Raw genomic sequence first — 14264 nt, 5'->3', positions numbered from 1 at the left:
TGTATTATTGATCTCCTTAAGGCCACCGACTTTAGGTTCATTCAAGAGGTCCACCATGGATCACATCAAGAACCCCTTAGATCGGAGCTAAACAATGATGATGAATCAAAAGGAGGAACTTAAGCGGAATTCAGAGATCTTGCAATGGGATGAGCACACTTTTTGAGTTTTAATTAGATGCATGTGACGAAGGAGGCATTAGGATTGGTGTTCTTAAGTTTAATGAGAGACTCAACCCTGAAGATCAGTCCCGTTTTCATTGTTAGTCTAATTTTCAACTAGTTTCATAATACCTTGAACTAAAGCAGAACTCAGACAAGGAATCGCTTGGTTTGGTTTATGTTTGTTTGATCAGTTCGTTCGGTTTGACTGATTTGGCTTAGGATTTAACACCCCTAGCAAATCCATGCCATAGCGAATCTCAGTTCAATCTTATTGATCAAAATTTAGCCGAAAATAAATGAGGAAAATGGTCCAATTTTTTTTTTGTAATTTTAGCCATTTCCTCTACCCATTTTTAGATGAATTGTAACAATTAAATGCTTGCCTGATTCTCACTCACAAGGATTTAGCCATGTATTGCGGTCGAAAATAGTGCAGTATTAATGCTTCACTAGGTATGGATATCTAATTTTTTCCTAATAAAAATATTAAAAACGATAAACTAAATCTGGATCCCCATGGGTCTTAACTGGCTTACAAACTTCATAGATCCCCCCTCACATTTTCGAAAATATTTGCAACCTCACTTATTTCTTGTAAATTACTTAAGGGAGAGAGAATGACACTTTGTCTGCTTATATCTTTATCCTACACATCAAACCAATAACGAGTAGCATACAACAAAAAAATAAAGAAAGACCCATCTACGTCTCCCATATGATGCTTTGTCTTTTGTTCCCATTGGTGTTGCTTACTAGTTGACCATGGTATGCCTATACCTATTCCAACGAATGGGAGCACACAAGGAGAAACATTCCTAGAGACGTCAATTTTTCCTTCCATGAGGGGTTGCCTAGTCTTTTTGGCCATCCAATATGACTGGGCGTAGGGGCCACACTCCCCAACCCGGCCGAAAGAAAAAAATTTCCTTCTTTATCATTATCCTCCAATGGGAAAAAAATCGTCTACAATTCCGAATTCGTATAATTCCGTGCAATACCACTTTTAGACGGTGACACGTATATTGATACCAATACAATGGTTCAGATCTGATTTAAATGTCTCTTCACTGATTTAATGTTTTATTAGTTGAACTAAATCTGGACCATTGTATTGGTATCAATATACGTATCACTGCCTGAAGATAATATTATATGAAATTGTACGAGATCAGAATTATAGACGATTTCAACCCCCTCCAATGTCATGAACCCTTGGGGCTGCGAGCCCCTACAAGCCCATTGCGTGGGCAACAGGATAAATGAGTCGCATCACATGTCAAGAACGCCAGGGCGGCTCTCTTTATATTCTAAACACACAGCTCAGTCTCCAATACCTCAGAAACACAACTCTTCTCTCTTCTCTCTCTATACTTTGATAGACTAAAAACTCTCTATGAATTTGAAACCACAGTAGTTGCAGAGGACGGAAAGAAACAGAGGTGTGATAATGGAGGAATTAACTGGAAGCTCTCCCAAGATAACCCAACTGTTGTCTCCTACAACCCATAATGGTGGCTTCAGAACCATGCCCTTCATCATAGGTGAGATCATCATCATCTCTCTTCCCTTTATCCCTTTCTTTTTCCCAAGTCTGATGATTAATTCTTTCATATTACCTTTTCTTAATCCAATTCTGCAGTGAACGAATCGTTTGAGAAGGTTGCAAGCTATGGGCTGATGCCCAATATGATATTCTACTTAATGAAAGAATATAACTTGAACGCCGCCACTGGAACCACCATTCTCTTGCTCTGGTCTGCTACTTCAAATGCCTTCGCCATAGTTGGAGCTTTCCTCTCTGATTCTTACTTGGGTCGATTTCGTGTCATCGTCTTGGGCTCCATCTCTAGCCTCCTTGTAAGCTTTAATTAATTTACTTTAATTTCACTCAAATCCTTTCAAAAGATCCAATTTTGAACATTGTTTGGTGGGTTTTGGCAGGGGATGATTCTGCTATGGTTAACAGCAATGGTTCCAGAGACGAAGCCTTCTTCTCCCTTGAGCCAACCATCGTCGTCCCAATTGACTCTCTTGTTCTCCTCATTTCTGCTCATGTCCATTGGAGCTGGTTGCATTAGGCCATGCTCCATTGCCTTTGGAGCAGATCAATTGATCAAGATAGATGGACCAAACAATGAGGGGATCTTACAGAGCTTCTTCAACTGGTTCTATGCTTCTACTGGGATTTCCACCATTCTTGCACTTACTGTGATTGTGTACATTCAAGATCATTTCGGCTGGAAAGTGGGTTTTGCAGTACCTGCATTTCTCATGCTCATAGCTGCTCTACTGTTCTTAGTGGGTTCTCCTTTGTATATCAAAGTGAAGGCCAGTAAAAGCTTGTTCACCGGATTCTTTCAAGTTCTTGTGTTGGCTCTTAGAAACAGAAATCTTCCTTTCCCTGTCAATAGCTCCCATGGATGCTACCATCAAGCCCCACATTCAGAGCTCATCGAACCGACCAAGAACCTAAGGTGTGGGCCATCTCCCCTTACTGTTTTCTCTGGTTTTGGCCTGCGGCACAAAGCCCTCAAAACACTTTGATCTGACAGACTGAGTAGTCAATAGTCATGAATCAAATTAGCTGTTCATTTTATGTTTCCATATAATTTCATTCTTTTGTTCCATCAGTGTCACATCAGTCAATAACCAGTCTCAAAGTCGTGGACTATAGACCTATGGAGAATCGTTTTTTTTTTTTCTTTTACTCTGTTAGCTCAAATCAGCCTATAATGAGTTGCCTACTCAAGTGTGCTGGCGAGTTAAGCGAATCGGTCTATGAGGCACAAAAATTCTCAGTGGGGAGCCAGCGAGTGGCAGTGAAGCCCACAGCTGGGGTGCATGTCAGGGTCTTCCCAATCTTTGGATCTTCACTGCCATCATTGCCGGTTAGAGAGAATTTAAGTCCGCCTACCACTCGTTTGTTTAGAAAGTAAAAAAGAGTGAAAACTTTTGAGGGTGAATCCCATATATTGTGAGTTGGGTTGATAAGGAAAGAAAAGAAAGGTGAATTGGTGAGGAAATGAAGGGAATGATGAACTAAGTACATTTTAGTGGGGTACATTGGGTGAAAAATAGAGAAAATGAAAGTGGAATTAGATTCATTGGGAAAGATAGTAAATGGGAGGAGAAGAGATGGACACAACATGAGGAATTCCCCCCATGAATAGTTTTGTAAGAATTTGAAAGTGAGTTGGGGTGGGAATAAGTGGGAGATGAAATTTTGTAGCTACTTGATAGCAAGAACTTTCTTGCTACTATGGCGGCTTGCAATCAAAGAAATGGTATCTTCAAAGGTATTTGAAAAAATACTAGAACCTAGGAGGATATTTGTGAACCCAAAGGAGAAGTGAATTATTCAATTTTTGTGGTAGTAGGAAAGTTCTTGCAACCCGACTAGGAACAAAATTTGTTCCTAATTGACATCATTAGATAAGAAAAACACATTTAATGAGGTTATCAGGTTAATTTCCCACTACACCTAAATATTTCTATTTGGTAGTTAACGAGTACAAGTTTTCTATCCCATTTTTTGATACATGCCTAGACAAACTAGCCATATCCACCTTACTTTATGTTTTATTATGTCAGTTGTGATTAGTGTAAATTTTGTTGGTGTACGATGTATTGTATTCCATCGCAGTTTAATCCAGGGAGTATTGGGCTGTAGGGGATGTAACCCCATGTTCTAATTTTTTATTTGAGGGTAGTTTTGTACTTTTCGGATTATGATTTTTTTCACTATATATTTGTAGCGATGTTTTCTTCCTCTGTAATGCAAGCAATACTGATGAGAGGTGTGAGGATGAGCGATGTAAATTCTCCATTGATAGTGAAGTAGAATCTCATCTCACCGAGGACGTAAGCAATCTTGCTAAAACTCGTAAACTTGTATGCATTATTTGTTCTTATTTTTTCATTACCTTCGACATCGCTTTAGGGTTGCGTTTCTACAAATTAATGATCGGTTATATTTAGTTTATTAATTGTGATAACCATAATTGTACGTGCATTTATTTGATGAACGTAAATCAGTTCTCACAATTTATCTACTAAGAAAAAAGAGGTCACGCTTCCTTTGTAAAGCCAAGAGGATGGTTGCCTCCTAATTAGCCTAAACTATTTTTTCCCCTACTTTATCTCCTCTATTTTCTCTTTTTCTCATATTTTCTCTCCCTCTCTCTTGTACGAATCAGTGTTTTTTCGTGCATTATTAACATTTAGCAATTACAGTCTCTTTGAGAATTCTTTATTTAATCTCACAACCCCTGTCTAAAATAGAAAGAAAAGAAAAGCTTGGACTGAATTAAACTAGAAAGCTCCTCCAAGTTGTTCTCCAAGACTTCTTTGGGTTTGTTTTTTTTTGTTACAATCTGCCATTCTTTCTACTGACATTTCAATTGATTTAATTTGAACTCCATTGATTGTTCTCTCTTACAGCTTCTTAAACAAAGCTTGCATCAATGAGAACCCATCATCAAATCCAAAGAAGAAGCTCTGCACAGTGGATCAAGTAGAATCCCTGAAGTCACTAGTAAGAGTCATCCCTATATGGTCTAGTGGTATCATCCTCCAAGTGATCATCAACCAATCTTCATTCACAGCAATCCAAGCAAGCACGATGGATAGACACTTAACCTCTCACTTCCAAATTCCTGCAGGTTCATTTACAGTGTTCTTAGTCCTCACTTTAACCATATGGGTAGCCATGTATGACCGCGTAATCGTTCCCTTAATGGCGAAGTACATGAGAAAACCTCGTGGGCTTGGCCAAAATCAACGTATGGGTATTGGAATACTAGTCTCTGTGGCAGCCATGGCAGTCTCAGCAGGAGTTGAGATGGTCCGAAGGCGATCAGCGATCGGAGAAGGGTTAGCAGATAATCCATTAAGAGTGGTGAATATGTCAGCTATGTGGTTGGTTCCACAACAATGCTTGCTTGGTTTAGCTGAAGCAATCTATGCTGTGGCACAAATAGAGTTCTTTTACTCTCATTTCTCTAAGAACATGGCCAGTGTGGCGATGGGTATTTTCACATTGGGTATGGCTGCTGGTAACTTGATAGGTAGTCTTATAGTGAAGATTGTGGATGGGGTTACTAAAAGAGGAGGTAAGGAGAGTTGGGTTTCAAGTAACCCTAATAAGGGTCACTATGATTATTATTACTGGCTTCTTGCAATCTTGTGTTCTATTGATTTCTTTTATTTTCTCTTATGTTGCTGGGTTTATGGGCTTAGCAAGAAAGAGGAAACCAAACATGAGGGTGGAGCAGAAACAGGTACAGTAGTAGAAACAGTAACCTGAGTGTGGAGGGTTCCTTGTCATAACTGTATTTTATTTTTCCTTTGTTTTCTTTTGGGGGTTGTTTGGTGTAAAACCAATTTTGGTGTATATGTGATTATGTGTGTTAGATTGCATCTTTTTTGTTTTTTTGTTTTTTTTATTTTTTATTTTTGTTTTTTGTTTTTTGTTTTTTGTTTTTTTTTTTTTTTTTTTTTTTTTTTTTTTTTTTTTTTTTTTTTAGCTTTTGGGAAGAAAAATTTCTCTGTAAGTTAATTCTAGTGAATGTGGATCCAAAAATGGTACAGTATCAACTAAATATATAGTGGGCACAACAGTTATGTGAATGAATTCTTGTTTGGCTTTAAGGTGATCAAGGAATCACTGATCCGGATCCTGATTCCGAATTTTTATCTTTGGGATGAGGGGTGGTAATTAGCCTTCAATCTACGCTTGAAACAATTGAAAAATTTTCATGGCTTGGGAATGTGAATCTTTACTATAGTAAAAGGGCTTACGAGGCTCTGCTCCCTGTGGGGTCTTGGGAGAGTCATAATGTATGCTGCCTATGAAGGATATAGATATTTAAGCTTATACATTAGGGAAAATGTTTACTATAACCATATTAAACTTGGCCTAGGAGCCCTAGCCTAACCTCAAGTGGGGATTGCCCAACCAGACTTCGGGCTAGGTGTGATTGTATTGTACCTAAACTCGGGATGAATTAATTGTTATGTGGATCTCGAATTCTTGATCCATTTTGAAGAATGACCCGCTCCTAAATATTTTGGTGGCAATTCGAATGAAATTTTATTTTTATTTTTTGTATTTGTTTTTTTCCAGAGGTTTGTGATGGTAGCAAAGGGCTTGTATGACTTGACCGTATATGACCTGATGGATCGACCCAACTTGAAGGAGTATATATTTGGTCTATTATCATACTGTGCAAGAAAGCAAGATTTGGAGATTTTTTGAGTTAGGGTTTTTGGTGTTCTTGAGAGATCTCCATTGTAATATTTCTTCCATCATATAGTGAATCATCTTCACCTTCGCCTATGGACATAGCACATCACATCGTTGTGTGAATCATGTTAAATCTCTATGTCATCTTGTTTAATCTACTTTTTTTTTTTTTAATGTTTATTCTAACATTATTGAATGCAATAACCTTTTTTTATTTTTTTTCCCTGTAAGATCAAAAAATTAAAGTTACAAATTATTTGACATCTCAAGGCTCTCACACACGCATAGGAACTGCACTCCCCCACAAAAAATACTTCCCCTATTAATATGTAGTAAGAAAGAATGTTAGCAACTGTTGTGTGTCTACGCCTTAGACACAACAGGTGTGAAAAGATCACGTTGTCTCAAACTGAATATGCTCCCATTTGCCCTTCCATTGGCCGCCTTGCTAGCATGTACTTGCATTAGCAAGGTAGCACTCTATTGCCCATTTATTATAATAACTAAAAAAGAATTCCATTACCAATAAGGAGAGAGATGGACAGAATTAGGGGTTTCAATGAGCTAGGTTGGACTGGGTTTATTAAAACCCCAACTCAACCCTAAGGTTTCTTAACTCAGCCCAGGGCCAGCCTCTATTGCCCATTTATTAGAAGCAAGAATTGAATTGGGTTAGACACCAATGAACTGAGATAAGAAGAATGAGCCAAAAGATATATTTCCTTGGCCTATGAGGCATTAGCTTGTATAAGCTAATGACATAGAATTTAGGGAAAATTATATGATTACCCACTATTGGATTTTTTGTTACAGAAATACTCATGTCACACAACATGAGTACTTTTGTAAAAACAAACCCAATAGAGGAGTTCCAAGGCGCAGATCTGTTGTAACCCGGCAGTCATTGAGAGGGGGGTGAATCAGTGAGTCCAATTCTGATCCCCAAAAACCTGTCTGATGTCTAGCCAAGAAAAACTTGATATACCTGTCCCTATTTGCACACAGTCATATGTACACTCAGCCTCTCATAGGCACTTCCAAGTGTGCACACCCATTCCACATTCCACGCACTTCAATATAAAATACAAACAACAAGCACCCACAACACAGGGTTTTTACGAGGTTCGGTAATTTGCCTACATCACCGGAGTAGTGCCTGTAAAGGCTTCGTACCTACTTAATACATTACTTTTGACTGCACCCACAGTCGGGAGCACCCACACCCAATTTTCTCAAGCCAAAGCTGAGATGGCACTTGTAGTACAGGTACAATATGTAGCACCCACTCCCGGTGCTTAGCACCCATTAAGCACTCAATAAATAATATAGTAAATTTGGGCTTATATCAATGCCCTACAATCAAGCTCTGCCTAGCATATACATCCACAACTAGCTAGCATGTTTACAGTTCATTCACAACTAACCTAGCATGTATACATTCATCCACAACTAACCCTATATATGCATATAATGTAAATCAAAGGTTAGAGAATCTCACAATCGAATTCTTGGGATGACTGAAAACTTGTATTGACAAGTTTTGTGCTTACACCTTCTCTCTCCTTGGCTTCTTACTCTTCAAAGCAAACATATCCTTGCTTTCTTCTCTTCCTCCTTGGCTTTGAGTTAATGGATCATTAACATACCTCAACCACCTCTTTTACCTTATTTAATGGCCTAAGAACATTTATCATCAAGTATTCATGTTCATTCAAGGACCAACAAAGAGGGGGAAGCTTCTCTTGCCAAATCCATAGTATTTCTTCACTCAAACCTCATATTTCTTGCTTCCTTGGTGTAGGGCTTGAAAAAACGAAGAAACTGCAACTTGGTTCACCCAAATCTGAGTTAAAATGAGGGAGATATGACCATTTGAAATTGGAGCAATGAGATAGCCTGAAATGAAATCTTCGTAGGAGTGGCGTAGGCTACACCGGCAGCGCACGCAACAGGGGCGCAAATCTGGCAGTAGATCTCATCAAGGAGAATCTTTTAATATAGACCGTCCGATTAAAATAACGGATAGTAAATCTCAATCACAAGATTCGAATAAAATAGTTAACTAATGACATCATGATGATGTCAACGGTCAGCAGACACTTTTTGTTGTCGATCTATGATTGGTTGCTTTTCCAGATTTTAAGGAAGCTTGTCTCTCACTCACAAAAGAGAAAGGCTTATCGACCGTTGGATCCGAATCCTCCATGATGGCTTTAATCAGATTTCATGAGAGCATTAAGATCGAAATCTTTTTTATACCTTCTATACACGCGCGAAACACCACAACATGCCTTGATAAGGTGTAGCGCCAGTGCATCAAGAATTATGCACTTAACCACTCAAATCCTACGCGCAAGCATCTATCTCGTCCATTTCAGTGCAAAATCTTAGCAGCCTTTGGATGGGCATTAAGCCTACGTGGTCGAATCTTGACCATCCATTTCACTTCCTTTTACTCCTCTTTATTACAATCAAGCCCCTGCCTCTATAGATTTCAATGCTTAAAGATCCCTTGCAACTTAGACCTTCAAAATCTTTAAATTACACAAAAGCCCTTAAAATTTCAAAAATAAATTCCAAAAAATCCACCCAACACCGGTAGCAACTGATGGATTTTCGGTTTGGATTTTCGAACCGACTTTACGGAAACACTTATAACTTTTTTATACGATATCCGATCAAGATAAAACAAAGTGTGTTGGAACCATAACTGGATGCTCTACGACTTTTCACAGGACTCAATCATCTGAATCATCCATGCAAAAAGACCAAAATGCCCCTAGACCTTTCCAATGACGTATCTTTCTCATACGGAATCGGAACGTGATGAAATCAGAACCGTTGGAAAGATTATATTTTTTTCGTATTATTACATGGAGAACACTTCCTTTAAAAAATTCATTTTCAATGTTGAAACTGCCCGCGACTGCCACAAATGCCGTAACTTATTCATACGGTATCGGAATGCGACAAAATCAGATGCACTGGACTAGATAAATTACAATCTATATTTTTTATGAAGAAACGATCTTCCAGTAATGTCATTTTCATTTTAAAAAATGCCCCCGATCGTAAATAGGCCAATTTTGCTAGTTTTGACCTAGAAACCTGCACCATATACCAAGGATGTATCAAACCATTCCATGCATACCAAGTAGTTCTGTTATCTCATCGGTGACACTAGACACCATCATGTCATCATTTTCATCCATGTCACCCAAACTGGCCACATCATCATCATTACATGGCCGAGTTACCAACAAAGACAACCATAAAACAATAAGATCCACATCTAATTACCATAGATTAAAACTGAGAAATTGAATTTTGTTTTTAGGTATTGGATATTAGGGTTCATGAGTTTCCCCCCCCCCCCCCTCCCCCTTTTTTTTTTTAATCCTTTTAAAACAAAGAAATTGTTGATTTGAATTAACGTTTTGCTTGATATGATGTTCATAAGTTTTTTAAGTAGCAATTGTTTCCGCAGTATTGCAAATCGGTAGGCGGAAGTGCCACCTCTGATTCTTCTACCTTTTTCTTTTAAAATTTTCCCTTCATTTTTCGTTGAAAAGTTCTTGTGATCAAATCTCTCCTTTACGTATTAATTAAAAATATACAACAACAAAACATGGTGTTAAATATAAAGAAATATCAAAAAAGAAAAAACTCTAAAGAAGGCTCCGAAGATGGGATTTGGCTCGTCTCTTATTCCTGACTGTCCAATTTCCTACCAATTCCACTTAGGATTGCGACACATATTCATCCAACGGTAAGTTCAAACCTCAAAACTGTCTCACCTGTTTTTTTCAAAAATCACTAGTGGTTTGGTTTTTGAAACCACAACTCGTTTTTTAAACTCACGCAACCAATACCCTAAACCGTCTCCCCATTCCTCACTCTCAGAACTGAAAGAAGAAAGAACAAGGCGGTGAAACCCTCCTTGTGAAAACAGAGCTCCACAACTCCATTCCTCACTCTTGAGTTTCAACCCTCCTTGCGAAAACTGGAGCTTCAGCCCTCTCTCTCTTTGTGGGACGAAAGTTACTAGAGACGGTGAAGCCACTATCACAAGAAGGAAACGAAGTAGGTTTGCATTTTTAAGAAACAAAGAAAGAATTCAACAGAGAGACCCCCATGACCTCAAAATTCAAAATCAATTCCTTTTTGGGGTTCAAGTAAAAAACCCACATGAATTAATTGATTAATGGTAATAATCAATAATCAACAATCAATTTGTCTGTTAGCAGAACAAATATTGCTATGTAAGAAAACCCCCTCCCTTATTCTTTCTGTCTACTGAAATTTTCAAGTATACAATAAAACTCTAAAAACTAATAAAAAAATTTCACAATTTAAGAAGACAAAATTTCCAAATAATCTACTATAATTTCATATCTTCTCTTTGAATTTTGGAATTCTTTTATGGGTTTTTTTTTTCAGTCAGAGTCAACAGAGATGGTAGCATCTCTACCATGGCTGTCATCTATGCAGACAGACAAAGCTCTATCTCTAAATTAGCAGGTTTTAAAACTTCGGTTTCGTTTTCTTCTTCTTTCTTCTTTCTTCTTTCAGTTCTGAGCATGGAATTAAGTATTGGTATCGGATTGGCCAGATCGGATTGGTATCGGCTGAGACCGATCCCGATACCTAACCGATCCTGAAATGGGTATCAGTATCGTCCTGAGTATCGGATATCGATCCGGATCGGCCGATCCAAGCCGATCCATTAAAAAGTATTTTTTAAATCTTAAACTCAGGACGAACAGAAGAGAGAGAGAGAGAGAGGGAGATGTGGCTATGCCCCTGCTTCAGCCCTAAAATTTTATTCTTCCTTTCATTTGCAACTGAGAATTCTTCTTTGTCGTTGACGATTGCAGCGGCGGCCGATGATTACAGAGGCAACCAGGGCGAGATCTCCCTTGCCCTATCTGTAGGGAGGCAGCGAGGGTGAGACCCAGGCCTTACTTGAACATTTTGAGAGGGAGATGAAGGAGCGCCACTTTCCTGTCAGTGATGGACCTGACCCAGCGGCTCCGGTGGTGTAGGGGTGCCATCGCTGCTTCGGCCAGGCAGTAGCGAAGGCGGAATCGTACGGCGGGCGAAGAGGAAGTTGGGGAAGAGATAGCGGACGTAGGCCAGGCCGTGCTCGCCGCCTTCAAATCAAGGGGTTCCAAAGCCCAAGAACTCGAGAATTAGGAGGAACGGACGAAAAAAAAAAGAAGAAGAAAAAAGGAGGAACGAACGAGAGAAGAAGCGCAAGCGTTGTAAGTTCTATGGGGGGTTCAGGTTTTTTTTGCAATATATAAAAAAAAAAAAAAAAAAAAAAAAAAAAAAAATTTAATGATCCTAGCCGATACCATGATCGATCTGGGAAAACTGTACGATTTTTTATCCATAACCGATCCTTATCAATGCCAATCCGTATCGTATCGATTTTGATTGTGATTGATACTGATATTGATACCGATACTGAGTTTTAAAACCCTAGTTCTGAGAGTGAAGATGGGGAGACGGTTTAGGGGGTATTGGGCATGAGTTTCAAAAAAAAAACCACTTGTGGTTTTAGGAAAAGTGCAACAGTTTTAAGGTTTGAAATTGTTATGTACAAACAACCGTTGGATCTTGTAGAGGATAGATGTCTCAATCTTAAGTGGAATTGATAGGAAATTGGAGAGGCAGAAATTGAAGATGAGCCAAATCCCCGAAGATGATGTTTCTGACTATAATTGTGGCTGTAGAGTTATTCAACTCAACAACCTCATTTTTTCTCTTTTGGGAATCTATGGTCGGAGTGTGATGATGGATTTTAGAACAGATTGGAGGAGAGAATCAGAAGGGAATTTGAAATATTATGACCAGTTACACGAGAATACATGCCCAAATTATAGCCATACGATAGAAGGCGTACCCTGAGGACTGTCGAGCACTATTCTGAGTATATTTGTAATATGCAAACTCATTTTGGGTAAATTTGTTAAATGAAATACAACATAGGTATATATGTAAAAGCAAACCCAATATGGGTAATCACATAATTTTCTCTATAATTTATCCATAGTCTCCAATTTTTCTTCACCCATGATCTCTTCAATGATGGGATCTTACCCTCCCATTGGATTAGGGAAGGGCATTTTCGACTTCATATAATGAGATGGGAGCTACTGATGAACCTACTGAAAATCCAACAATTATAGGAATGGAAGGAGACAATCTTCCCTCCTCATTTGTCTTTTATCTATAATTAATCTTGCTACTAAAATTCTTACTACGCTCTAATTAGTAAGAGCTGACATAGCATTAGGTAATCCATTTAAGTATGCTTAATTAACATCATCTCTAATACATATATATCCCGTAGTAGTGAATTTATTACGGCCAAGTCCATCCACTTAGTAATATCGGAAAAAATTACTGTCACCACCTTAGTTCATAGGAATGTCTAATATAGAGAATCTGAATCATTGATTGGCCATCCAAATAATTTTTCCAAAATATTTTAAAAATTATTAATAGTATTTTTAAACCCTTTTGTTACTATTTACAAAACATGTCATGGGGACTGGAATTTCATCTAGTCATGATTATACATTCTCTCTCTTTCTCTTAATATTCACTCTGTACAAAAATGGATTTCTTGTCCTTTCATTCATATATGAATATTATGAATCTAACATTTTGATAGATGGATCGAAAGGCATCAATCATTAGTATCATGGTTTTAAGAATCAGAATTGAATTGCCGATTCTGGTCAAATTGGATTCAACTTTACTGATTCTTGACAATTATTGTCACTTCAAATATAATTGTTGATTCTGCTTACCCAAACAATGGTTGGTATACTTGAAACCCATAACGCCCAATTGTAACGATAAATAACTCTTAGGTAAAGAAGAAGTACATTTTGTCCATTTGAGACCTACAACACCCTAGCAACGACCTCAGCAGCGAGGAAAAAATTCGTTTGCAATTCTCATCTCGTACAATTTCGTGAAATACCCCCTTCAGGGAGTGACACGTGTATTGATACTCATGCAATGGTCCATATCTGATTTAAATGATTTAAGGTTTTATTAGTTGTACCAGATCTGGACCATTGCATAGGTATCAATACACGTGTCACCCCCTGAAGGTGGTATTTCACGGAATTGTACGAGATGGGAATTATAGACGATTTCAACCCCAGCAGCGAAGATAAGATTCAATCTCTATTGTTTCTCTGAACTCATCAAATATCTCTGACCTAGGGTTTTACTCAATTGAGCTCTGAGTTTGGCCAATTCAATTGATCTTTAACATTGGCTAACTCAATCGATCACTGACTTAGGGCAATTCCATCGTACTATATGACCTAGGGCGACTCTATCTCTTCGACCTAGGACAACTCTTATCTCTCTGACCTAAGACGACTCCATCGCTCTGACCTGTAACTCCATTTTTTAGGGAAGATGTATTTTTCCCATTCCCCTTAACTATTTTATTCCCATTTCAAGTAGATTAGAATTAGGTTTTCGTCCCAAATGTTTGAAACCCCATTTACTTACCGCAGATAAGGGATTTCATAAGCTTGAATTGATTTGTCCATTAATGGTCTTTAAAAACCATCATAAGTTCCATGGGGTAAACAAAAGTTAAATTCAAAAAGAGAATATGATAGGGATATATGCGTGAGGAACAGTCGCTTCTATGGGGAACCATCGGGTCTCTATTGAATAGGATGTGCCACCTAGATCAGGTCTAGGGCCTATTATTAATTGAAATTGAAAAAAAAAAAAAAAAAAAAAAAGTTGAATCCATTCGAACTGTCCAACCATGGGTTAGGATTCATGTCAGGTTGCGATCTGAGAAAGGGGTGAGG

The 14264-nt window shown here is 38.2% G+C and overlaps 1 protein-coding gene across 3 annotated transcripts; it reads left to right on the top strand.

The window, feature by feature from the left end:
* The first annotated feature begins 1421 nt into the window (after positions 1 to 1421).
* Positions 1422 to 6527, top strand: LOC122075849 (protein NRT1/ PTR FAMILY 1.1-like). Of its 3 annotated transcripts, XM_042641020.1 has the most exons (6): positions 1422 to 1705; positions 1804 to 2021; positions 2106 to 2638; positions 4605 to 5275; positions 5403 to 5443; positions 6289 to 6527. In XM_042641020.1, exons 1-6 carry the CDS (start codon positions 1612 to 1614, stop codon positions 6418 to 6420), a joined length of 1689 nt encoding a protein of 562 aa, XP_042496954.1. In that variant the 5' UTR covers positions 1422 to 1611; the 3' UTR covers positions 6421 to 6527. The 3 variants fall into 3 exon arrangements, with proteins under 3 accessions (XP_042496954.1, XP_042496953.1, XP_042496955.1); XM_042641019.1 differs by having other exon boundaries at positions 1423 to 1705; positions 4605 to 5443; positions 6289 to 6420; XM_042641021.1 differs by lacking the exon at positions 5403 to 5443 and having other exon boundaries at positions 1424 to 1705; positions 6289 to 6420.
* Positions 6528 to 14264: the final 7737 nt, after the last annotated feature.

Source organism: Macadamia integrifolia, chromosome 4, assembly GCF_013358625.1.
Source record: "Macadamia integrifolia cultivar HAES 741 chromosome 4, SCU_Mint_v3, whole genome shotgun sequence".
In the NCBI taxonomy this organism is placed as follows: domain Eukaryota; kingdom Viridiplantae; phylum Streptophyta; class Magnoliopsida; order Proteales; family Proteaceae; genus Macadamia; species Macadamia integrifolia.
The sequence above is the reverse complement of the archived record's forward strand: the minus strand, read 5'-3'. Positions and strand labels throughout refer to the sequence as shown.